At 37.4% G+C, this 23650-nt stretch overlaps 4 protein-coding genes across 17 annotated transcripts in view; 2 read left to right on the forward strand and 2 right to left on the reverse strand.

The window, feature by feature from the left end:
* Positions 1 to 4957: 4957 nt before the first annotated feature.
* On the forward strand, positions 4958 to 6744 carry LOC109064533 (dynactin subunit 5-like). Its single transcript, XM_019081580.2, has 6 exons — positions 4958 to 5095; positions 5386 to 5454; positions 5536 to 5654; positions 5734 to 5845; positions 5925 to 6027; positions 6156 to 6744. Exons 1-6 carry the CDS (start codon positions 5048 to 5050, stop codon positions 6251 to 6253), a joined length of 549 nt encoding a protein of 182 aa, XP_018937125.1. The 5' UTR covers positions 4958 to 5047; the 3' UTR covers positions 6254 to 6744.
* Positions 6603 to 10483, reverse strand: LOC109099282 (RNA pseudouridylate synthase domain-containing protein 1). 2 transcript variants are annotated; one of them, XM_042719949.1, is made up of 6 exons: positions 10105 to 10483; positions 9809 to 9996; positions 9573 to 9696; positions 9391 to 9493; positions 8479 to 8580; positions 6603 to 8394 (listed from the first exon to the last, which is right to left on the reverse strand). In XM_042719949.1, exons 1-6 carry the CDS (start codon positions 10105 to 10107, stop codon positions 8024 to 8026), a joined length of 891 nt encoding a protein of 296 aa, XP_042575883.1. In that variant the 5' UTR covers positions 10108 to 10483; the 3' UTR covers positions 6603 to 8023. The 2 variants fall into 2 exon arrangements, with proteins under 2 accessions (XP_042575883.1, XP_042575882.1); XM_042719948.1 differs by having other exon boundaries at positions 9809 to 10026; positions 10105 to 10479.
* A 375-nt stretch (positions 10484 to 10858) lies between these two features.
* LOC109064536 (acyl carrier protein, mitochondrial-like) lies at positions 10859 to 12939 on the forward strand. Its single transcript, XM_042719950.1, has 5 exons — positions 10859 to 11067; positions 11705 to 11827; positions 12350 to 12437; positions 12545 to 12651; positions 12739 to 12939. Exons 1-4 carry the CDS (start codon positions 10897 to 10899, stop codon positions 12634 to 12636), a joined length of 474 nt encoding a protein of 157 aa, XP_042575884.1. The 5' UTR covers positions 10859 to 10896; the 3' UTR covers positions 12637 to 12651; positions 12739 to 12939.
* A 5046-nt stretch (positions 12940 to 17985) lies between these two features.
* Positions 17986 to 23650, reverse strand: part of LOC109064530 (trinucleotide repeat-containing gene 6A protein-like) — a 56498-nt gene continuing 50833 nt past the window's right edge. For 11 of the 13 annotated variants that reach the window (XM_042719959.1, XM_042719953.1, XM_042719960.1 and 8 more), the window contains 11 exons: positions 23034 to 23171; positions 22859 to 22930; positions 22330 to 22768; positions 21759 to 21896; positions 21248 to 21409; positions 20962 to 21102; positions 20288 to 20395; positions 19995 to 20204; positions 19823 to 19890; positions 19041 to 19180; positions 17986 to 18429 (listed from right to left, as the gene is read on the reverse strand). In XM_042719959.1, coding sequence (XP_042575893.1) covers positions 18075 to 18429; positions 19041 to 19180; positions 19823 to 19890; positions 19995 to 20204; positions 20288 to 20395; positions 20962 to 21102; positions 21248 to 21409; positions 21759 to 21896; positions 22330 to 22768; positions 22859 to 22930; positions 23034 to 23171 — 1971 coding nt within the window. In that variant the 3' untranslated portion in view covers positions 17986 to 18074. The remainder of the gene's footprint in view (positions 18430 to 19040; positions 19181 to 19822; positions 19891 to 19994; positions 20205 to 20287; positions 20396 to 20961; positions 21103 to 21247; positions 21410 to 21758; positions 21897 to 22329; positions 22769 to 22858; positions 22931 to 23033; positions 23172 to 23650) is intronic. The other 2 variants (XM_042719963.1, XM_042719964.1) reach the window with 1 other exon arrangement.

Raw genomic sequence — 23650 nt, forward strand, 5'->3', positions numbered from 1 at the left:
CATCTGATAGACAAACGCGGCTTCACAGGTTTTAAGGTTCAGGTTGCTTGCATAGAAGGACATCATAAAAACAGCTGTGTCAGTCCTAGGTGGACGAATGCAGACTTCTGCTCAGTCCTCTTTAGGAAGGAAGTCCTCGGTGGCGGTCTGATTGGCGAGGGCCTGTTCCAGCAGGGCTCTTTGCGTGATTGCAGGCAGGTAGAGGAATGCGTAGAGGAGCCCCAGTAGCAGAAGAGCAATGATCAGAGGAAGACCCCAGTCTGTGGTCATGATTGGCTGTTCACAGCGGGCCTGGAGGAAAGAGCCCTGCATTGTGCCGGTAGCCGTCGGAGAGAGATGGAGGAAAGTGTCCGCTGTCCAGAGACTGCTTGGAAGTGTGTGTCTGTATGCGTCCCTTTGGCAGGACACACCTGTCACTAGCTGCTCTGCTTGGCACCGAGACACAGCTGTCAATGTGACACTCCGGCCAGATGTCACCAAATCAGGCCTGCCCTACGAGGGACATCCCCAGACTGACAGCGGACACGGTGACCTCCGTTAAAGACATGCAGAACTGACGGTGTCCTAATTAAACATCAAGCATAAAGTATGTTTCACTGTTAAACTATTATAAGTGTATTACCTGTGCATGATTGTTGACCTAAGCCACTCTCAAGGTGGCATATGGGTAACACAGAATACGCCGTAGAGCTGATTTGAAATGTTATGCAACGTTGTTTGGGCACATCACACTATGTTACGACTAATACCTGCATCCAGCACTACCTCATTACAGCAAATCACCTCTCAAATCTAGAATATGGATTATATGCTTGCATAACACAATTATGTAATTCTTGGTAATGTTTTATGACACCATATTTCATGAATTATACTAAATTGCCTGCACTTCTCGGATAGAACGGGATTAACTGTGGGATATTTTGTACACATAAATATCTGTCTTGTAGTGCAGGGGTATTTAAACTTTTAAATGCCATAAAGCCCCCAAATATGATTCTCTTGTGAGAGACCCCCTTCCTAAAACAGAAAGACAACTGTATATAGATTTTTATATATATATAGGTTTTTTTAGACTTTTTTATTTAAATATATATACAAATGTATATATATTTTTATTTTTGTATTAAAATAAAAGAATGAAGGACAGGATGAAAAGAATAATAATAATAATAATAATAAAGTGCAAAATATTAATTGTTGTTGATAGTAATAATAATTATATATTTACAATTATTAATAAAAAATAATTTAATAATAGAAGAATTAGTTTGAAAAATAATGGCTTGTCCTTTTTATGTATACTATAATATATTAACATCTAATAATAATACTAATAATATAAACATTTCATTAATGTCAGAAGTTAATGTATTAACTTTGACATCTCTAAAATATGTTTTTAAGAAATAACTTTTTCTCTCCAATATTTTCCCTCCTCCTCTCTGCCCTCTGGGAGTCCTGGGACCCCTGTTTGAATACCCAGTTCTAGATTAACTGTCAAGTACAACATGTACAATAGTTAAAAATGTAAATAAATAAATAATTTAACTTGAATTGTATCATGAAGGTCTGTACTTGAAAGGCCTGGTTATTTATCCAGTTCTCATACATTCAGTTCAGATGAGCACACATCTTCATTTAGACTGATGTGAAGAGCAGGAAAAGGACGGTAAGCGTGATGGTTACTTATACATGCGTTCTGACTCAGACAGGCTGTCTTAACCTCCGCAGAGAAAGGCCTCTCCCTCAGAGCCTGAAAAAATCAGGTCACCTCACTGTGGAGCACCAAAGCAAGGACAGGACACACAGTGCTGGTGAAACCTCAAAGGTGTCCATTGTTTTTCAGACACAGAAGCATATTTCACATAATTGTCCCCTCTGTTTTGTCTTCTCATGATTGAATCTGATTAATCATTTATTTATTTATTTGTTGTCAGATATGAAGATTACAGGAACGCTAAAACAGACAGACTCGGCTAATCAAGACACAGAGGTTCTATAGAGTGACGCTAAGAAGGTCTAAAAAGGCAACTACTTGATTTTTTATTATGTGTGAACAAGGCTATTAAGGGGAATATTTTTGCAATTTGGATGCTGTTAATTGCTTTGGATGAAGAACATGAATGTAATCATGTTGTTGTTCCATTTTTAAAAGTATAGTGTAGCCTATAGGTAATTGATCATTAAAGAACTTTGCTTTTTATGTCAGGGTCATTTTCTCAGTGCCCTATTAATAGAATGTGCAATATTGTACAAACATGGGCAGTTGACATTTAAAAATTAAAATTCAGAACACACCAACATCAAACCTATCAAATGAAACATGCACAATAAATAAATAAATAAATACATTTGAAACCTGCATTTCCTTTCCCTTTTACCACAACATTGTCATTTTATCTGTCCATTAATTCACAGCTAACCACTGTATTAGTTATAGATTTTATGAATAAATTAGTCAGATTAGTTGATTGTGCAACTAAACAAAGGATTTGTGAACAATGAAACATATACCAGATGATACAGCATATGAGATCAGAATTCATATTTGAGGTATAACTGACATTTTCAATATTCTTCAAATACAAAATTTGTTTACCATTCTTTTCTGTCAGAAGTGACAGAAAAGATGTCAGTAATGTTGCAAAAGATTAAATAGTGTTCTTCTGAACTTTCTAGTAGTCACAGTTAAAGACAGTTATAGTTATAGTCACAGTTTCCAGAAAAAGAAATAATAAGCAGCTCAACTGCTCAACATTGATAATAATAATAAATGTTCCTTGAGCAGGAAATCAGCATATTAGAATGATTTCTGAAGGATCATGTGACACTGAAGACTGAAAACTCAGCTTTGCAACACTGGAATAAATTATATTTTAAATATATATAAATAGAAAACAGGAATTTTAAATTGTAATAATATTTCACAATATTATAACAATAATATGTGTTACTGTAATTACTGTATTTTGACAAAATGCAGCTTTGGTGATTAGAGACTTGCTCTAAAAAACTCTTTCCATCTGTTTGCAGGGAGGATGGCATTAGATAGCATTTTCCCAAAACAGGAAGCATTACATAACCAGTCAACAGAGACAAAACCTACACACTCCGTATCAGGAGAGAAAGATATAACAATTAAAGGACAGAGAGAAAGGAGACAAGGTAACAGTGCCTCCAGTTTTCCTCTTCTCTTTAAGCACAGCCTGAACAAATCATCTCAACACACTCAGTACAGTCCTGACTCTGGCTCCACTGGCTCTTCTCAACAGATAGATATAGCGTGTCCATCGCCCACAGACATGGACGCTATGTATTATATAAAGCCCTCGTGAAACCCTGGCCACTGCAGTGATGACTATACGATGATGGCAAGACTGCACATGTCTTATACTGTGCATTAACACACACACACAAAGTGCATAAAAGCACATTCTCTCGACACAGTGACCCCTGTACTATTTTTAGCTCAGCTAGTGGTGAGAACTTCACTGCTAAGAGAAGCATGATTCAGAAAAGTATGAAAATAGTTTATGTTATTTAAAGAGCCCTGACAAACACTGTAGAGGCAGTAATCTCAGGACAAGACAGAGTAAAATACCACATTTGGTGATGAAAACAGCCAAGTCTTGCTTATGTGAACATCAAAACAGTCCCTTCAGCAGATATACAAGGAGATAAAGGCACCTCCTCAGCGCTTGGAGGCATATAAACAGTCTCTTGAGTTCAGATGCTGGATATGTGTTCCTGATGTAAATCTATTGATAAAGACTCGATTGGGCAAGACAAATCCTCCCACACAGACGCCAGCAGCCAGTTATCTACACATTTCTCTGCCTGCTCTAATAAAAATAGATTTTACAGTTAACTACAGTTTCTGTTAAAGATGCATGAAGGGCAACGGACCACGAGGAGGGATGTTGGTTGTAGGGGCACACAATGTACCCTATAGCTGTGTATACAGTTGAATAACTAGTCAATACAATGTCAAAGTGACCTCAGCTATGATATTGTGATAACTGATCTGTGGGATTGTATAACTAAAAGAGAATTTCAAGCTGGCAGATGCGGTCAGTGAGGGATTACAGGACCGTCTTACACAACACTGCATTTGCTTGAGCACATTTCAGTCAAGGTGAGGGGGCTATTGTTCCTGAGCAAACAGAATTACTGCAGAGGTGCTTCAACTGGACATAATGTGCTAAAAAATAAAAACAACCATTAGAAATGGAAATTATGTTATAATGCACGTTTATAGTGCAAGCTAAATTCACAGCAAAGCCACTTTAAGGGTATTCTATAGTCTTTGTTAACAGCCCATATCTTACTATAATAATTTATGGCGCATCTTTTTCGTTTTTAGGGAATTTGCATATTACACTAACCTTTGCATAGTAAACAACATTAACATTATTTCGACATAAGCTTGTTTTTACAGACGATCAAAAAGCTCCTGATCAGCACTGTGGGTGAGATTTGAGCCCACGAGCTCAGAGCTCTGTGGATTAATGAGGCACGTTTCGAAATAATTCCGCCTCCGTACTGCGGGACAACGGGAGTTAAAACTGTGAAACGATACGACAGCGCCATCAGGCGGTTAAAGAGGGTTTAGCAGGTTACACCATTTTGCATGTAAAAAAAATAACTAAATAATAATAATAATAATAAAAATAAATAAATAACACGCGCTTCATGCATAAATCACATTTGATTCGTAATACATTCAAATCCAAAGCATAAAACGAATACACATTCAATTAAAAAATGATAAAATAACTGAAATGGTAAATGATCGGAGACTTTTTTGTTGCATATTACATATAAAACATATTTTATATAATTTTTTTCATTAAAATATTTGTGTATATGCAATGAAGTTATATCAAAAATAAATAATAATAATAATAAAAATTCCCTTGTCATTTTTTACTGTTCTACAAGTGATGTTTTGGCACTAACCGGAAGCGGAAATCGCGAGGGAGCGGTTGACAGCTGCTGGTTGTATGAAGTGGTTCGCCAGCAAAACAACAATAATTGTGCAGAGATGGAGCTGTGTGAAATATTATACAACAAGGCTGAATACATCGAGACGGTAACGTTACGTTAATAAAGTCGATAATATCTGTCGGTTGCTAGTAATAAACTGAGAATGATCTGACCCGACCAGTATGTCTCTGCAAACAAACCGAGTGTGTATTGTGTTGTTTACATTTACATTTAGCAGACGCTTTTATCCAAATGAGGACAAGTATTATGAACAAAGATGATTCTCCAGCACAATATTAGTTTGTCTTAAATCAGTAAACGTCTGCATCTTTTGCACAAGGTGTTTATTAAATGCTAACATGATGAGATGGTAACGTTCACCTCTGATCTCTCCAGGCATCAGGCAACAAAGTCAGCAGACAATCAGTTCTCTGCGGCAGTCAAAACATTGTTCTCAATGGAAAAGTGAGTTTTCTCTTCTTCATTTCGCCGTGTTCTTTTCCCCAGCTGTGTGATAACTGTGTGAAATGTCCTCTTTTTTTCCAGACCATCGTGATGAACGACTGTATCATCAGAGGAGATCTCGCTAATGTCAGAGTTGGGCGCCACTGTGTCATTAAGAGTCGCAGTGTGATCAGACCTCCCTTCAAGAAATTCAGCAAAGGGTGAGCAGTGCTGCTGGTGTAATGTGAAACACCTGATACTGTTTGTGTGATTGAACTTTTCTTGTTGTGTGTGCATCAGCGTGGCTTTCTTCCCCTTGCATATCGGGGATCATGTGTTCATCGAGGAGGACTGTGTGGTCAATGCTGCACAGATTGGATCATACGTCCACATTGGCAAGAACTGTGTTATTGTAAGTAGCTCCTTTGTCTCTATCCTCTCATTTTTACCTGGTGGTGCTTAATTGCGATGCATGTTTTTTTTTTTTTTAGGGTCGGCGCTGTGTCTTGAAGGACTGCTGTAAGATACTGGATAATACTGTCCTTCCCCCAGAGACAGTGGTTCCTCCGTTTACAGTATTCTCTGGCTGTCCAGGTTGGCACTTTCAGATATATTATTTTATTAATTTACTGTAAGTGTTGTATATTTCGTAGTAAAGTGTTTTTTGAATTAATGTCACTCTGTGAATATAAACAGAGCCTAAGCGTTTTTTTGTTGTTCAGGTCTGTTTTCAGGGGAGCTCCCTGAATGTACACAGGAACTGATGATAGATGTTACCAAGAGTTACTACCAGAAATTCCTCCCTCTCAGCCAGATCTAGGACTGAACTTCAGTTTGGGTCTTGCTCACTTTCATTCTGGGACCAAAGGAACCAATGTGGACTAGTATTCCCCAATCATCTCTTTAGCTGTAAGCTACAGTTGTAAATCTCGAACCACAAAGAAATACCGCTCACAGTTTTGCTCACAGTTGTATCCACTTGCAGAAAAAAAAATCCAATATTAACAAAGAAAATGAAATTATAAAATATGTGACTTGTATGCAGAACACCAATTTTTTTTTTTTTTTTTTTTTGTCAGAATCTTTAGATTTCTGTTAATGTTTCATATAATGTCAGTGTACATTGCAGTCCTGTTGGCGTGGCTGAGAAAAATATCACAACACAGTGATTAGCTGTTAGACTGAAGGGCCTTTATTTATTAAACTTTACCATTTCTGTAACACTAAACATTTTATGTTTGTATAGACAGAGTACAGATGGTAATAACTAAATGCTTTTTTTGTAAAAAAATAAAAAGTGTCTATACTGAATGGTTTTGGGGGCTTTAACCAAACAACACGTTGTTAATTTTGTAAGGTGCAGTCATTAGTGAAATTCTTGGTGGGCAAAAAAAGATTGTGGTCTATTGTTAATAGTGTAGCTATATATGAAGCACAGCTCACACAGAGATCACATTCAAATCAAGCAGCTTTCTGTTGCTCAAAACGGTGAATCTGCATGAAGACGTTTTTCATCCTCTGCTAAAAATCTCGATCACGTGAATTCCTATTTAAATGGATTTTGCCTCTGAACATTTGCAGAACAACAGTAAATGTCTTACAAATATCATCTAACAGCGTATGGGAACAGGATGACATGCAAAAAATACTCCGTAGATGGACTCATTCAGTTACATACTTGAAAATCATTTGCTAAAGCAACAGTTCTAGTTTTTGAGGTGGGGATTGTTCAGTCTATATAAAGCAAAGGATTTCTATAAACATGCTTCACATAGTTTAAGTACAGAAACCAAGAAGACCTTTCATACTGTAACTTGCCTGTTTATGTAGTGGAAAAAAGGGTAAGTTCTAGCCCCTTCTAGACTGCAACAAAGACTAATCAAAACAAAAAAAGTAATAATAAACAAATAAAAAATAAATCATAAAAAAAATATTTAAAATCTTGTTTTAATAGCACAAAAGCTAAAACCATAGTTACGCATTCATACAATGAACAATACCACTTGTACACATAGTATACTTAGATTTGAAAGAGCTAAAGATACTTCATTGGGAGGATTCTTAAAAAGTTCTTCCTCTCAGCACTCTAATGACATGCTGTACCTTTTCTTGTGATATTTTTTGTTCAAATTAGGTATACTACTGTTCAAATGTTCAGGGTCAGTACGATTTCCTTTTTTTAAAAATTCATTTTATTCAGCAATAAATATTATGTATTCAGTAATTAATTACATTTTAAAATATATTCATATGGAAAACAGTTCTTTAAAATTGTAAGAATTTTTCACAATATTACTATTGTTACTGTATTTTAGATTGTATAAATGCAGGTTTGGTAAGCAATTGACTTTCTTTAAAGAAAACTGTAAATCTTACTGACCCCAAACTTTAGAATGGTAGTGAAAATTAACAAAAGCGTGGGGGTACACTATGGCACCCAGTGCTCTCCTTCATACAAAGATCAGCCAAAACTCCTTTATGCCTTCTGTTCTTACTCTATACTGTTATTGAGCAGTGCTGGCTACCCACTACCATTTAAAGAAAAGGGTGTGGCTTCAGTATTGTACTGGTAAACCGGCGTAAGGGTTCCTCAGTCCAGATTCCACTCACATAACCACTGCTGACACTGTGCCTGTTGCTCCTCACTCTCCACTGGGCTGCTCCTCCTGTGCACTGGCTCTGGTTCTTCTTGGATTTCAGTTTGTGGTTTTGTCAAAATATTCTTCAGTAGGTCCTCCAGAACATTCACACATCTTCGTGGTGCCCATTTGGAGTCGAGTGTGGGTACAAAGGGATCTGGGGCTGTGACGTGGATGGGTTCATTCTCTAGTGGGATGTGCAAGAAGTAGGCATGCAGCATCATGCGATAGGGAGCACTGTCTGTGCGTAGACTGTAAGTGTAGTCTCCCACTATGGGGTGACCAACGGCGCTGCAGTGAACCCGGAGCTGGTGTGTCCGTCCTACAGGGTTACTGATACTTAGACTTTTTCCATTTGACAGTGTGTCTCATCTATATTTTATCTGCATCGTTGATGATACTGTACCTGTCAGAGGCTGCAGAAGCACTTTTGTGACTGGATCTCCATCATATTCTCCATACTCTAAAACTGTCAGCTCTGTTTGGCAGGGCTTAGGATTCTCACAACCTACCGCACACAATATGAAATCGATGCATGAATGCATTTCTACCTGTTTTTATTAACAGTTAATCCAAAAATGAAAACGTACTCACCCTTAGGCTATACAAGATTAATTTTGTTTTTTTTTTTGATCGGAATTGGATTGGATTTATTATATTATAGTATTATTTTTTTTGTTGATCTTCTGTGGTTGGTTGGTGTCGTAATGATGGTAGTAAAAGCTGATGATAAGTGGTTCCAGTCCATCAATTAACATGTTGTGGAAAGAAAAGCTGTGTGTTTGTAAGAAACTAATTTATTATTAAGACATGTTTATCTTTCAGTTAAAATATGACTCCTCTAGCCATAATATTGCTTTCTCCAGTGGAAAAAAATGAATGTCTGAATCAGGAGAGCAATAAACACAGATCAAAACATGCAAAAACAGTTTTGAACAAATATGTCAGTGGATTATTGATATTTAGAGAAGAATAGTAGATCAACTTTTTCCACTGAAGGAAGTATTATTATCAATTATTTTGGCCAGAAGTGACTGTTTAAAGTTAAACTGCCTTAATGATGGATTTGTTGCTTACAAATGTTTTCACACAGCTTTTCATTTCACAAGACATTAATTGGTGGGCTGGACTTCTGTGGATTACTTGTGGATTATTGTGACCTTTTTATCAGTTGTTTGGACTCTCATTATGACGGCACCCATTCACTGCAGAGAATCCATTGGTGGCCTGAGGGTGAGTAAATTGTCAGCAAATTTTCATTTTTTTGGTGAACTATTTTTAACATTTGAGTTTAATTTACAGCAAAAGAGATTCTTACCGTCTGTTCCTTCAGTACACATCATATGGGTCTGGCCCTCTGTTGTGTTCTTGCCGATCGCAAACTCCAGGGTCATTTTCTCCTCAGCCACAGTGCCACGGACCTGCACAGGAAACATGAATGGCCTATATTATTATGAAAAACCTTTTATACATCCAATGAATGTCTGAATGCTACAGTACCAGAGCGAGATAAGCTTTGGTAACAAGTCTGTCCTTAAAACAGCGGTATGCATGCCCTGCTGCTGCCTTGTTCAGTGCTACACACAAAGCACCACTCGTAGAGAAATCCAGCTGATGGCAAAACCTGCAGAATATCAGAATGCATACGGATGAATTATTGATAAGATGCATGTGCTTCTTTAAATTATTGTTTGTCTCAGCACATAGCAGAGTAACAGAAAACCTGAGAAAAAGACCTGAATCCGTAGTAGGTGCCAGGATCTGCAAGCTCTGGGAATAGATGCTTCAGCTGACTCTGGACAGTCTGTTTCTCATACCACATCTTGCTGTCAATACGAATATCCCAGTGTTTGTTGACAACTATATAGTCTGCGCTGTGGTACAAAACACACAAGTTCTCCAGGCTCGCAGGCTCCATGCTCCTCTTCTCGTGCAAAGCAAGACCAGTGTTATTCTGTGTGGCACATCAAGAAGTTCTGTGACAGTATTTGAAACACATTTAAGTAATATATAATGACTAATAAAGACTGACCATTAAAGGCACAGCTGGCACATGCTGTTTGTCTTGTATTGTTATTGACCCCTGTTGTTGTGCAGCATGCTGTTGCGGATTATTTACATCCAGCCTTCTGTTTATCTTTCCTCTGCTTAGAGCAAACCTTCTCCTTTAGAGGAAGCATTAGATCGCACACATGTCGTGCAAAAAGTTATTACACTGACTGCTTTTCGTTTCTAGCTAACAGCGCAGATTAAATACATTTACTTTGATAGACCATTTCTGTAAAATCCCACGCGGACCTGGCAGACATAGTAGTTTCAAAATAAAAGCCTCATTAGCTCAACTATATTGCACGAGTATTCCATAATTAAATGGTCTGGTTAAATGTCTAATAATTAAACGGTCTAATTCAAAAGGAATCAGTTAAATATAATTTAAGAAATAATATTAAAAATAAAAGTATAAAATAGTTCAACGTTTCTCTAATTCTGATTTGTGTGGTGGTATTTTAGTTTAGGGTTTTTTTTTTTAATTGGATTTGTTTTGTTTATTCTGTTCGGTTTTATATTCGATCCTTTGCTTTGCGAACTGTTCGAAAGAACCGACTCGCAAAAACGTACTTTTAATAGCAATGCACATTTCGTGAGTGAACCATTCGTTCAAGTCGGATCTTTTCAATCAATTTGATTCCTTCAGTTTTGAACGAACTGTTCAAAAGAACCGATTCGCCGAAAACAGCCGGACTTGCCCTGGCAAAGTGCGCACGCGCATGCCAAACTTATGTCCAGTTTGTCGCAGTGAATTGTGGGATAGAAATTCACAGACATGGCGTCTCGTGCGCTTGCATGCTGTGTGCGCTCCGTCGCTCGCGCCCCTGCAAGGTTAAATCATGGCAGCGTGCTCTCCAGATCCGCGTGCGCGCCCCTCGCCCCAAAGCAGCGACCGCTCTCTGTCCTGTCCTGCAGCCAGCGCCCGAGGTGGACTCAACTAGTGCGGGTGAGCTTCCTGCAGTGGGGGATGTTTGTCTGTGTGGCCTACTAGTGCTGGATTACTCTGTGACCTACCTGTGTCTTACCGACAAATCTATTCGTACGTGACAACTGGGAGCCATACAAAGTTAAAGTAGCTTAGTGTGCATTCACAAAATACACCATCCACATCAGTTATCACTGTTTTCAAGGTGCAAGACTTTAAATAGCTGATCAGTCAACTTAATAAAACGCTAATAGTTTAAACATAGCTACTATGACTGTGTGTATCTTCATGGTGGCTGCTCTTTGCGTCTTTTATTGTAGCTATTATTAAAGTGATAGTTCTCTTTAATAATAATACATTTAACTGTATGGGAAAGATGCAACTGAAGTAACCTCTAACATTCTGTCCAACATCTGTCGTTTGTTACTGAGGGTATAATAATAATAATAATAATAATAAAGACAATTTTGGGTGAATTATCTCTTCATTTGGTAGAGCTTATGCTTTTTCCCTAATTATCTTCTAATAAAGCTGGTATTGTGTGCACTGCAGTGATTGTTGTTGTCTCTGGGATGAGTTGCTCATGTTCCTCATCTGTAAGTCATTTTGGATAAAGCACCTGCTAAGTGAATAAATGTAAATGTTTGAATGCCTCTAGATTTCAGGGCCGTCTGTTCATCAGTGTCGGCACTACGGGGATCTTCCTCCCCTCACTTTAGAGAACATCGAAGAGCGCGTCATGTACGTCCTTAAACTGTATGACAAGATCAGTCCAGAGAAGGTGAGAGATGCTGCATACTTACCCTCTGTACTGTAACATACATAGGTCCTTGTGTATATGATAATCGCCAAATACTGAAATTTAAAGGACAGTGATATGCAATTTCTGTGTTAACTGTATGCCTACCCACCATATTTTAATACATTTCTTTGGTGGAACACTTTACAACAATTTCCCAATAGCTATTACTGCATTAATTCTAACAGTTAGCATTACATTTGTTACAGTATTAATTCCTTTTTGTGAACCTTAAAAAAAATACAACTGTTCACTGTTAGTTCATGTTTGCTCCGGTCCATTAAATGAACAAATACGACTTATTATTTTCATAACATATTAAGTATAAATGTTGAAATGAACTAAGATTAATAAATGCTTTAGAAGTATTTTTAGTGTTTATGTTAGCTAATGTAGTTAAACAAAAGTAGTTTTTGTAGTTAGACAAGCTGCATTGTTTACATTGAGATATTGTATAATACATATTCCTAGCATCAATCTCTGATACTTTTATACCCTCCTCAACTGCAATCGTCGTCTCATTTCATGAAAGATCTGGGGCTGGACAGCTTGGACCAGGTGGAGATTATAATGGCTATGGAAGATGAGTTTGGTTAGTATGGGTTTGTTCCTGTACCATTGAAGCATTTGACAGCTGTGACATACCTTCTGAACATTTCATTTGAATTGTGGCGCTCAAACACATTGATCAATCCACAGGATTTGAGATCCCAGATGCAGAGGCCGAGAAGCTTATGACTCCTGCGGAGATCGTACAGTTCATTGCAGATAAAAAAGATGTGTATGAATAAAAGCAAGTTGGTAAGGTATGTGCATCCTGTCTTTTGAGCTAATGCTTAGATTGTAGGTTACCTTTGCATGCTTGGTGATTTTATTCTTTTTTGTTTTTGCAGGTACGGAGGATTGACTCTGTATTAAACAATATGGATGTGGTTCGGCTGCGTCCACACAGTGTCCAGTTTCTGTCATACCACTTTCTTCTGCCTCTTGCTTATGCAGTCAGCTGCCTTGTCGTGTACTGTTGTATTTAATGAAAATGTCACTATAAACTCTTGAGAACTTGAGCTGAAAATAAAGCCAAGACTAAATTGTAATTCTTTGGTTTGTCATGCCCCAAGTGAAGCCTCACTGCGATCCCTCTAGTGTATGGAGAGTGTTACTGCAACTTAAATTCAAGGTCAGTGCAAGAACTTAACACTGCTGTGCAATATTCTCATCAAAATACTGCATCCTGTCACCAGTTTGAATTGCATTAGCGTAAGTAAATCGCAGGATGATTTTAAAAATGTGTGGAGCGTTCAAAACCTCATTGGGCAGTCTGACATACTGAGGCAGATTTCCCACAATTTTTAATTGTTTCCCCAAGACTGTTTGCGTATGCTCACTGGATTAATTTAGACTGATTTGTGAACCAGTTTGTCCAACCATTTTTTATAGCATAAATTGAAACAAATGAAATTTTTTAGGTTTTCCATTGATTGTGAAAACTCTCAAACCTATTTGAAAAGTATTTTTTTTTTTTTTGTAAATTGATGTTGTTTTTTAGGTTTGTCGTAGATTTTTTTATTTCTAGATCATTCAATTTTTCAATGGTGAAAGTTTGTTCATAACATTATAAAAATACCACATTTGAAAGTGTCACCCATGATTTATTCTGCAATGACCAATAATGGCAGGATCACTGAACTGAAGCAATTTTAATGATCCCACATTCATGTAGAATGAAACTTTGTATAGCCACTGTATGATCAGAGTCTGTCATGTAAAAAAAAAATAATAATTTTTTTTTACCTCTATTAAAAGCACTGTTTGTTTTTGTATATAGAAGTACTCTACATACCAGTAGGTAAAACATTCATGGTAATCAAAATTAGATTCTTAAACATTTCCGTATACTAAGCAAATTAGTTGGGTCTACTCCATGTAAATATTTTGTGAAGAGATTCTTGATAAATTAGCAACTACATTTCCAATTGCATTTGCGGTAGAAGTATTTTAAAGAAAAACACACACCATTAAACACCATATCACTGTTAGGCTTTATTGCGGGTTGTACCCAAGTTATACAGCTTTGTATTCCAATATCAAGATCAGGACTTTACAAACAGTTATTATCAGTCTACAAGTACAGCCAACAAAAGACCTAAAAACTACTCTATTACCTTAACTACCTCGTTACATATGCACTTAAGGGTACTAAAATTGAAAACCAAGCAACAAAAAGAGAAGAAAAAAAAGAAAGAAAAACAGCATTACAGGAAACATTCATCACTACACATTTGAGTATCTACCATGTATTACTAGACTAAACCTTGTGTCAATTGTTACCAATACAAATAAGGATTGTCCTTCAAAAAGTGCAGTTCCCCAAGTTAAAATTCTAAGATGAACCCAGGAAGACGCTGAAAAGAACTTCCTGCTCATTTAAGTTATCTTATTGATGTTTTATTTTCTATTCATTTTCAAACAGTCTACCAAAGCAGTGTGCATATAGGTTACATGTGAGCAAAGACCACTAGAAGAAATGTTGGAGTTGAGAATTTGCTATTCCACAGCCTGTTCTGTGAGGAGCGCTGTGAAAAAGGAAATGTTAATGCAACCCTCCATTTGCTACAACTGGCCAATTTTTTGAGACAAAAAGTTAAAGAAAATTTCAATCATGGCACATTACAGGAATCGTATTTTTAAATCCCGCTGCTACCGCGGCCAGGATTTTAGTAAGCGAAGACACAGACATGGAAGCCTCACCCTACACTGCATAGACTCTCTTAGAATTTCCCCATGGTGGAAGTTTCGATTTAAACTCTCGTCATCCGTTTCTTGTGCTGGTTTTACTAAAGCTTTTCGGGTTTATAATGACATGACAGCAATACTCACAGTTTAAGTCAATTGCCTTAGCACATTGTTCAACAGTAGGAACCATTTAAAAGACAAGGGTATATCTGCTCACAGGATAAATCAGAAAAGAATGACATTTTCAGTACAAAAGTAGAATGTCAGGCCAAGTCACTTTTTCGTTTCCTCTACGTTCAACCTGGCCATAAAAATGGGGATTGTACATTGCTCATGAATATCCTCAAAACATCCATTTTGCAAGTGACATTTGAAGCATATACATTGTCCAGCTTTTACAAAAGAACAAATCCCTTTCCTCCCCCTGCTTGATAATTTGGCATGACAGTGAATTATCAAAATGTCTCAGCATGACAGTTCTGTCTAACACCAAAAAGCTGCACATACATAAAACAAAATTAAGAGGAAAAGAAGGGAGGGGGACACAAAAAAAAATAAACTGGGTGACTGGTTGCTTTTGGCTTTTCTTTAGGATTTAGAAAGTAATGAGGAATGGGGAAAATGGAAAGTTTGACGTTTCGGCAGGGAAGAATCCATTCAGAACCATTGATAAAGCTCAGCGTAGCACTCCCAGAAAGGATTAACGCTACCCTGGACGCATACGAACATGTAACTAAAGCACAAAAGATTGAGCGATCCACATCGAGGGAGTAAATAAAGTCACGGCAAAACCATCGGCGATACCTGCAGTTATACGCCCCCTAAACAAGAGGAGAATACTTGGGCTCCTGATGCGCAGGAATTGGAGCGGACCACTCGAGCACGCAGGCACAAACGCACGCTTTAAGAGTCTAGTCAATGTGCACGAAGAATAAAAAGACAAACAAAAGGCAAAGTCCTCCGTCCATGCTGTCCAGTCTCCAAAAGCTACACTCTGCCTCCAGAACACAAATACAGTACAAGCTTTTCTAGTTCATTATGTACACCAAGTGCAATTCCAAAAACTCATTTTCGGCTTTCGTTGTGTAGTTTTCTCTCCAATGTTCCACTTAAAATTTGTCCAACAAACAAAGATAAGTCAGGTCTGGAATTAAGTAAACAAATCCTTTGATTGAAGTATATTTGGTAAAGCAGTCACTTAAAATGGTTCAATACTGGCACGCAACCATAAAGTGAGGGTAATACTCAGGGTTTTGTACGAAGAGTCATTAAATATTGATAAGTTAACACACCACGCACGCAAGTTCTACTTCTCAAATAAAACAAAATGGAGAAAAAACAAACAGCTTAAACAAATATTAAGGTCCATGGCTTAGCCTAATGCTGACATCTCTCTCTCCCTCTCGCTCTTGAAGCGTCTCATAAATTGTGCACCTAAAATATAGTACGATAAAAGTCTGTAAATCTACGCACATTATTTAAACTACCAGCAATAGATTACATTCACCTCTAATCCAGCCTTCCTTGGCCACAAGTACAGAGGCAAGCCATTTTCAATGACAAACCAGCTTTGAGGAAGGGGGAAAAAAGGGTAGAGGAAGGGGGAGAAAAAAAAAAAATCTAAATAAAATGGTAATGAGCAGCCAAAACATTGATTTATTAATATTGTAAGGAACTTCAGATTAACACAACCAAACTGTACACATTACAATCATTTTCTATTTGTAAACAGTTAAAAGCCACTTGACTTGTTGCATCTTCGGACACAATTTGAATCAAGGCAATGAAATGTGGACAACTTTTGCACTGTTAAAATAACCAAACAAGATTTTCTTTAACACCAGCTCTGGCGATGAGGAAAAAAAGAAAAACACTTGACTTGTTGCATTATATATAAAATATAATATATATATATATATATATATATATATATATATATATAAAAACAATGTAGATGCAAATCAGTGAAACATAAAACATTACTTCAGACAAAGAAAAAGCGATTCTGTAGGCCGAGTCATTGGCTACAGTATGCATAGTTACAGATTTCTGCTTTTTCTTATGACTTTTGACAGTTACTTCGACAGTCACAAAGCGATTGAGTTGAAAAACATTGAGCCACTCAGTGGGAAAAGGGGAAGGAGGACTAGATAGTGATTCTGCAAACCATATCCACTCATTAATAAAAAGACAGCATATTCGAAAAGCAGTATGTAGAATGTCTCCAGCTTAAAGCAGTTATTTGGCAGAGAAAAACTTACAGAGCTATAAGTAGTTTCAGTGCTAAAAGTTGGATTTTCCTACAAGGAGTTTCTATGGGGGAAAACTGGCTATATTTCCTGAGAACCATGCTGGTTATTTAGCAGACAAGAGGAATAGATAAAATAACCAATGACATGGCCAAACACTGATCAGTATTCCCAGAGATTAAAAGCTTCGTCTTCATCCTCAAGATTTTTTTTTTTTTAAATTTTTTTTATTTAATTTTTTTTTTACATTTTTATTTTTATTTGTTTTTTTTTGTATTTTCTGTTTATTTTATAATTTTTATAAGATAATTTTTTAAAATTCTTTATGCATTTTTTTCTTCTTTTTTCTCCATTTAAAATAAAAGGAAGAATGACCATACTTTCCCCCCTCAAAAAGTTTTGTAAACAAGAGGGCACAATGTGATGCCTCCAAAACAAAATTGAAAGCCTATTTTGAAAGTGCTGTTCCCCCTGGCTTGCAGGTCGGGTTTGCAAGTCACAGCTGTGGCTACAGTTTTTCAGACTGCAGAGCTAAATTCTTTAGTTTTAAAACAAAATTGGTGCAATACTTATTTCTGTAATATCATCAAATAATCCTAAGTCAGCATCTATATCTTGATCTCGAACTCCACAATACTACAATAAGGTAGGCGTACATCAAGGCATAGTAGAGCGCACACTTTAAGAACATCCTTGAGTAAACAACTACACTGGAACTGTCGGCTCCCTCCATATTGCAGATTATACTGAGAAAAACCACATTCAGTGCAAAGTTAAAAAAGCTCAAACTCCATTGTCAGCAAACAAAATGCAAATAATAAAAACAAAACAAAAAGAATTGGAATTCAAATAAACATGATGAATAAACAGATGAGCTCAACCGAAGCTTTTTTTCTGTATGAAGAGCACTACCTGGAAGTGTAAATACATCCTTTCACATTATAGAATTGGCCTGCATAATTCAAGTATTCAAACTGATATGTTTTGGGCTAAAACAAAGTGGACATATGTGCAGAAAAAAACGTAACTTGTTTCCACAGGGTGACCCCGCATTGTTTTTTTTCTTTTTTTTTTCTTTTTGTAAGTGAAGAAAGTATAACTAGTGCCATTTGATTTTTTTTTTTCATATATAATATATATATGGTCATATGATTATGATTAACTATTTCCACATTGAGGTCACGGGTTTGTATGTTTTTTTTTTTTTTTTTGTCATTTTCTTTTTAAGTCAGAAGGTGAAAGATGCACTACATGGACTCCCCACCTCCCGTCAGGTGGTCAACAGGAAGGAAGGAGCTGATGGGGGAGGGACTGTTGATTCCCCCCCCCTCACCACCACTGGGGTTGCCCCACAGGCTCGTGGAGTAATTGGGAACGCCCCAGAGAGACGAGCCGTGCAGGTCTCCGCTGCCGTTCCAGTGATTTGGATCAGTGCGGTTTGGGAAGGGGTGAGAACCCTCGATGGAGCCGATCCGGTTCTGAGAAGAGCCCAGCGTCTGCCAGCTGGGAGAGGCAGTCATTGACTGACCTTGTGCAAAGAAACGATTAATTTCCTCTTCACTAGCAAACTCTGCAAGAATAGTAGTGTTCCCTAAAACACACCTGAGGAGGAAGAGCAGAATCTTTATCAGTATGGTGCCTCACGCACAAACAAGTTTGTCAACTTTAGAATGGGGTTCCGGAAATCTGGAAACGGCTTCGCACATTATTTCAGGGATTCGATCGAAAGAGAAAGCAGGCTGATAAACCAGTCACAAAAAAGTGTTGTGTTTGTGAAATGATCTGGTCAAGACCCTTGAAGCAATCACTAAGGATACTATTATAATAATGGAACATTGAGTAATTCCAAACAAAACTCCTAATTTAAAAATTTGATTAGTGCATCCAGAATATTTGATTTCTAAGAATCTGAGTACATGATTAAACTGTATTATGCATATCACCCTGATGCACTGGTTCTCAAACAGGCTTTAGACCTTTAAATGCAGCCTAAAACTGTACATTTACCAGAAATTATATTTACTGTAATTAAAACCAATCATGCTTATGATAAATCGAGTTATTCCAGAAGTGATCCAAGTTATTTATAGCTGGCTGACTTACACTAGTTTCCTCTTATATGGCTTAGTAATTATTAGCTTCAGTAGTAACATTTCTGTTCTTTACCCACATTGGCGGGAAAAAACAAACAATAACAAAAAAGGTGGACTTACATGTGCAGTGACTTCTGGGCTTTTGCCGCCTCCTCCTTAGAGCTGTAGCAGACGACAGCGTTGCCATGGGGAAGGTTCAGATGGAATGTGATCAGTGGACCGTGCTGCATGCACAGGGTTCGCAAGGTGGAGCCATCAATCTGTAAAACACAGGCATGACTTGTTACCCAAGAAATGATTCTGCTGTAGCTTTATATATTATAAAACAATATGTAGGTTTCTAAATGGAGCATTTCCTTTAATAACACCCGTTAATTACAAAACAGTTATTGAGAGTTGGTCATTGAGAATTACAAACACTCACAGCTTCATAAAATTAGGGTTGAACCACTGATATCACATGGACTATTTTAACGATGTCCTCACTACCTTTCTGAACCTTGAATGTGTCAGTTGTGTTGCTATCTATGGGAGGGTCAAAGAGCTCTCGGCTTTCATCAAAAATCTCAATTTGTGTTCCAAAGATGAACGAAAATCTTACAGGTTTGGAACAACATGAGAGTGAGTAATTAATGACAGAATTTTCATTTTTGTGTGAACTATCCCTTTAAGTAATTTTTTTCTTTATTTTTTTTTTTGTGTAAATTGAAAATTTGTTTTTATTATCCATTTCTAATTAAGTGTAATTCATAAAACCCTAAATTGCAAAACAGTGTGCTGATAAATAGTTTTACAGTGCATTTTCTATGTGTTTTCTGCTAAAAATGCTGCATAAATCAGGCAGTGTGAATGCTTAACCTGCTACAACGAGTCAGTACATTCCAAATCATTAAGCATCTTACCTGAGGTGTGAGATTTTTGAGGACAAGCCAATTAGTTCTCCCTGAGCTGCTGTCACCCCAGCTGGAACCTGCGGACAATAATCATTTCAAGTCTCTCTCGTTTCTTTAAACGCAACATCATTTACACTATTAATAGGGTTTATGTAGGTGAAAGGGAATATAATGGACTAACCAGAGTTGAATCTGGATTCAGAGCTACCCCAGCCTGCCAGCCTCAGAGAGCTGTTGTCCCAAGAAGAGGGCTGTTTCTGGCCAGTCAGGCCAGGCGGGGGGCGGGATGGAGCAGAGATACCCTTTGAGGGGAGAGGAACCTTCCACAGCTCATGAGCCAAAGAGGTGTTGGTGACTGTTCCAGGAGACCATTTGGAGTCACTGTTTCTGGCTGCAGTGAAGAAAAAATATCAAGTTAAAGGTGTATGAGGGTCACAAGCCTGTGTGGCTATGCCGAAATAACTGCCTACCAACCTGAAGTGCTTTGTGCTGTACTGCTGAGGGAACTATTGTGGTTGGAGGCACGAATGGATGTCCAGGCACTATTTGAAGGCAGCGTGGTGTTCAGTGATGAGGATGGCCCTGGAAGAACAGAAAAAATGTCATTGACGGAAACACTAATACATACAAATCTGCAAATTACACTACAATTTAAACATCTGGGGTCAGAAGATTTTTGTTCTGATTTCTTTGAACGAAATCTCTTTTTCAAAGAAGTCTACATTTATTTAATCCAAAATATAGTAATAATAGTAATATTGTGAAAAGTATTCATTTAAATGTAACTTGTCTATTTTAATATATTTTAAAATGTAATTTAATCCTGTGATGACAAAGCTGAATGTCACACAATCCTTCATAAATCATTCTAATATGCTGATTTTGCCCACAACAATAATAATAATAAAAAATCTTATCAATATTGAAAACAGCTGCCTTTTTTTGTGGAAACAGCAATATTTTTTTTTACAGGGCTCTTTGATGAATGCTAAGTTCAAAAGAACAGCATTTATTTATTTTTTTTAATTTAAAATATATAAATTCATTTTTTTATTTTTTATATTTCTGATAAAAAAAACAAAACAAAACAAAAACAAAAACAAAACAACTCTTGAACAGCAGTATAGCTGGTTTAACAGATTGCTTACCATTGTTCCTGTCCCTGAGGTGATCAACATCCCGGACTGTATTAATGGAGAGATTATTAATCACACTGCCAGGAGTGACAAATGGGTCAGTTTCAGGATCAATGTTTGGATATCCTTTCCAGGGCTCACCAGGACGGAACTCTGCCAAACAAACAAGACACGTTGTCATTTATGCTACAATGGCACAGCGACATGCTCAACCATCTGAGCTACTCCGTAATCTTTAGTTTCAATGCAAGATTTGATTGGAACAAGTAAAGCATTTATGAAGCGAATGGGACCGAACCTGGTGGCCAGTTGACATTGGTGGAACCATGAGGTGATTTGGCACGACTGGGCCAGCCATCTCCCACAGAGCCAGGAGGACTGATGGGAGCGTTACTGGCATTGATGAAGTCATATGGACCAAAGGGTGAGTCTTCAAGCCTCAGGCCAGATGTTATAGCACCTATAATAAAATCATATCCATCAGACATTTTTGCACACTTTCAAACCTGCATATGAAAAACATTTTTTGTTGAGATAAGACTAGCGCTGCAAAAGTATGACACAAAAATACTGGTGATTATTTCCTTTGATATAGTATTCACTATTAAATAGAATTTTTTTTTTTTTTATAGGCCAACTGCATGGCATTCTTTATCTACACATTAAAAACTTATAGTATTCACTATTAAATAGAATTTTTTTTTTTTTTATAGGCCATCAATCTTGAATATATAAATATTAACAGTGCAGCCCTAAGACTGATTACCAAAAAAGGAATAAGAAAAAAAAAAAAAAAGGAAGAAACCTACCAGATTTGCTGGGGTTTTGATCAAGTGGCGAGTTAACGGAAATGTCCATGGCAGTCCACTTCTTCAGACGGGACTGTGGCTCCTTAAAACCAACACTGCCAATGTCGAGGTTGCTTACATTCAAGTTTGAGTTAAAACCTAGAGGAATACAAATGTTTTTATTTTTTAAATCAGTGCACTCAGTATTTTTTTCTCATTTAAGACTTGATAAAGAGTACTTCTAAATCATTTATTTTGGAGACAGCGTCACACGTCAACACAACGTCCATGCCACTATGGCAGTTGCAACAACGCAACCAACAAAACATTACTGAGTGCACAATAAAACATGGGAATACATATGGAAGGGGAGACGAGCACAAAAAAAAAAAAAACAACCTTATTATTGTCAAGCGGCAGAAATTATGGGTAGAAGCACCATACGTATGCCAGCCAAACATTGGATTCCAATCAAATAATAAGGGTCTGAACTCAAAAGGTTTTGCAACATAGGATGGTTTTCTTTTCCCTCAAATACAAAATGCAAGAGGAAATTTTGCCGGGGACAACAAAATAGATAGACTGTATTCACCTCTTGCTGGCAGAGAGCTGCTGTCAGGACAGAAGTTCTTTCCTACCCGAGGGTTGATGGGAGAGCCTGGCACCATGTGGCCATTGCTCAGAGGTGGGGCTAGGAGGCTATGACTTTGACTAATGCCAGCTGGCTGATAGCCTGACATGTCAGAGGCAAACATCGTGTTGGGCTTAGCAGCTTGGTGCAACAAAGAGTCAGTTTGGCCTACATTAAGATGGGGAGGACACCCACCTAAAGGGAAATTACTGAACGAGTTCAGGGAACTTTGTTCTTTCTGCAGGTCGGAGACATTGGGGGGCATGAAGTTCTCCATATAGGACTTGAGGCTGGGCTGGTGCAGCGAGGGTGGCTGAGGGGAAGTCTGCTGCTTCATCAGGGAGGGATCGAGATGGCGGGGAGGCTGTATCATCTGCTGGGACGGACCCAGACCACGACCCTACACGTCATCACAAATGGAAAATGTCATGTCAAATGGGCCAAGACAGAAGGAAATGGAACACATAAATGGGTCTAAGAGATCACAAACCTGTTCCTGTTGCTGGCGGCTGTTAACAGGCATGGCCCTCTGGCTTTGCGCTTTTTGCTGCAAAAGGAGACGCTGGGACGAAAAAAAAAAAAAAAAAAAAAGTGTACGTTTTAAGTTTGACAGGGAACGAGTTAACTTATCATTTCTAGGCTGGTACTAGCAACAAGATCAATACCTGTAACTGATTAATCTGAGAAAGCTGAGACAGTTGGTTGAGCTGAGACAGCTGGTTCAGCATAGCCACCTGCTGTGGGCCAAACAGAGGGTTCAGACCTCCATTATTGGTAGAGTACTTCAACAGGGGTGGCTGGACCTGAAAAAAAAAAAAAATTAAATTAACATTTGTTATGTCACATTTGTTAAAAAACATACATAAAATTGATCAATTAATAATAATAAAAAAAGATATTAAACTGAGAATTTATTTTTTTTTTTTTTTATTTTTTATATATGTTGTGTTTGTTTATTGATTTTAATTATTATATAGATTGTGTGTAAAGTAATTTATTAATTAATTAAATATAATATCTATTTAAAATAATATATATTTCTTAGAGGATAAATAGTGGTGCTGCAATTGAGACCCTCATTATTGATTATACATATTATATAGATTGTGTGTGTATTGATACTTTTAAGTAGGACTGCACAATTAATATAAACCAAAACAGTGTTTTTAGAGAAACTCAGTTCGTAACACACAGCAAACCTGGGACGAGTTGCAGACCTAGTTAGAACTAGTCTGACCAACAAGCAGTTAGTCAATGGGTAATCAGCATTTTTGGATTCAAA

Source organism: Cyprinus carpio, chromosome B3 (genome assembly GCF_018340385.1).
Source record: "Cyprinus carpio isolate SPL01 chromosome B3, ASM1834038v1, whole genome shotgun sequence".
In the NCBI taxonomy this organism is placed as follows: Eukaryota; Metazoa; Chordata; class Actinopteri; order Cypriniformes; family Cyprinidae; genus Cyprinus; species Cyprinus carpio.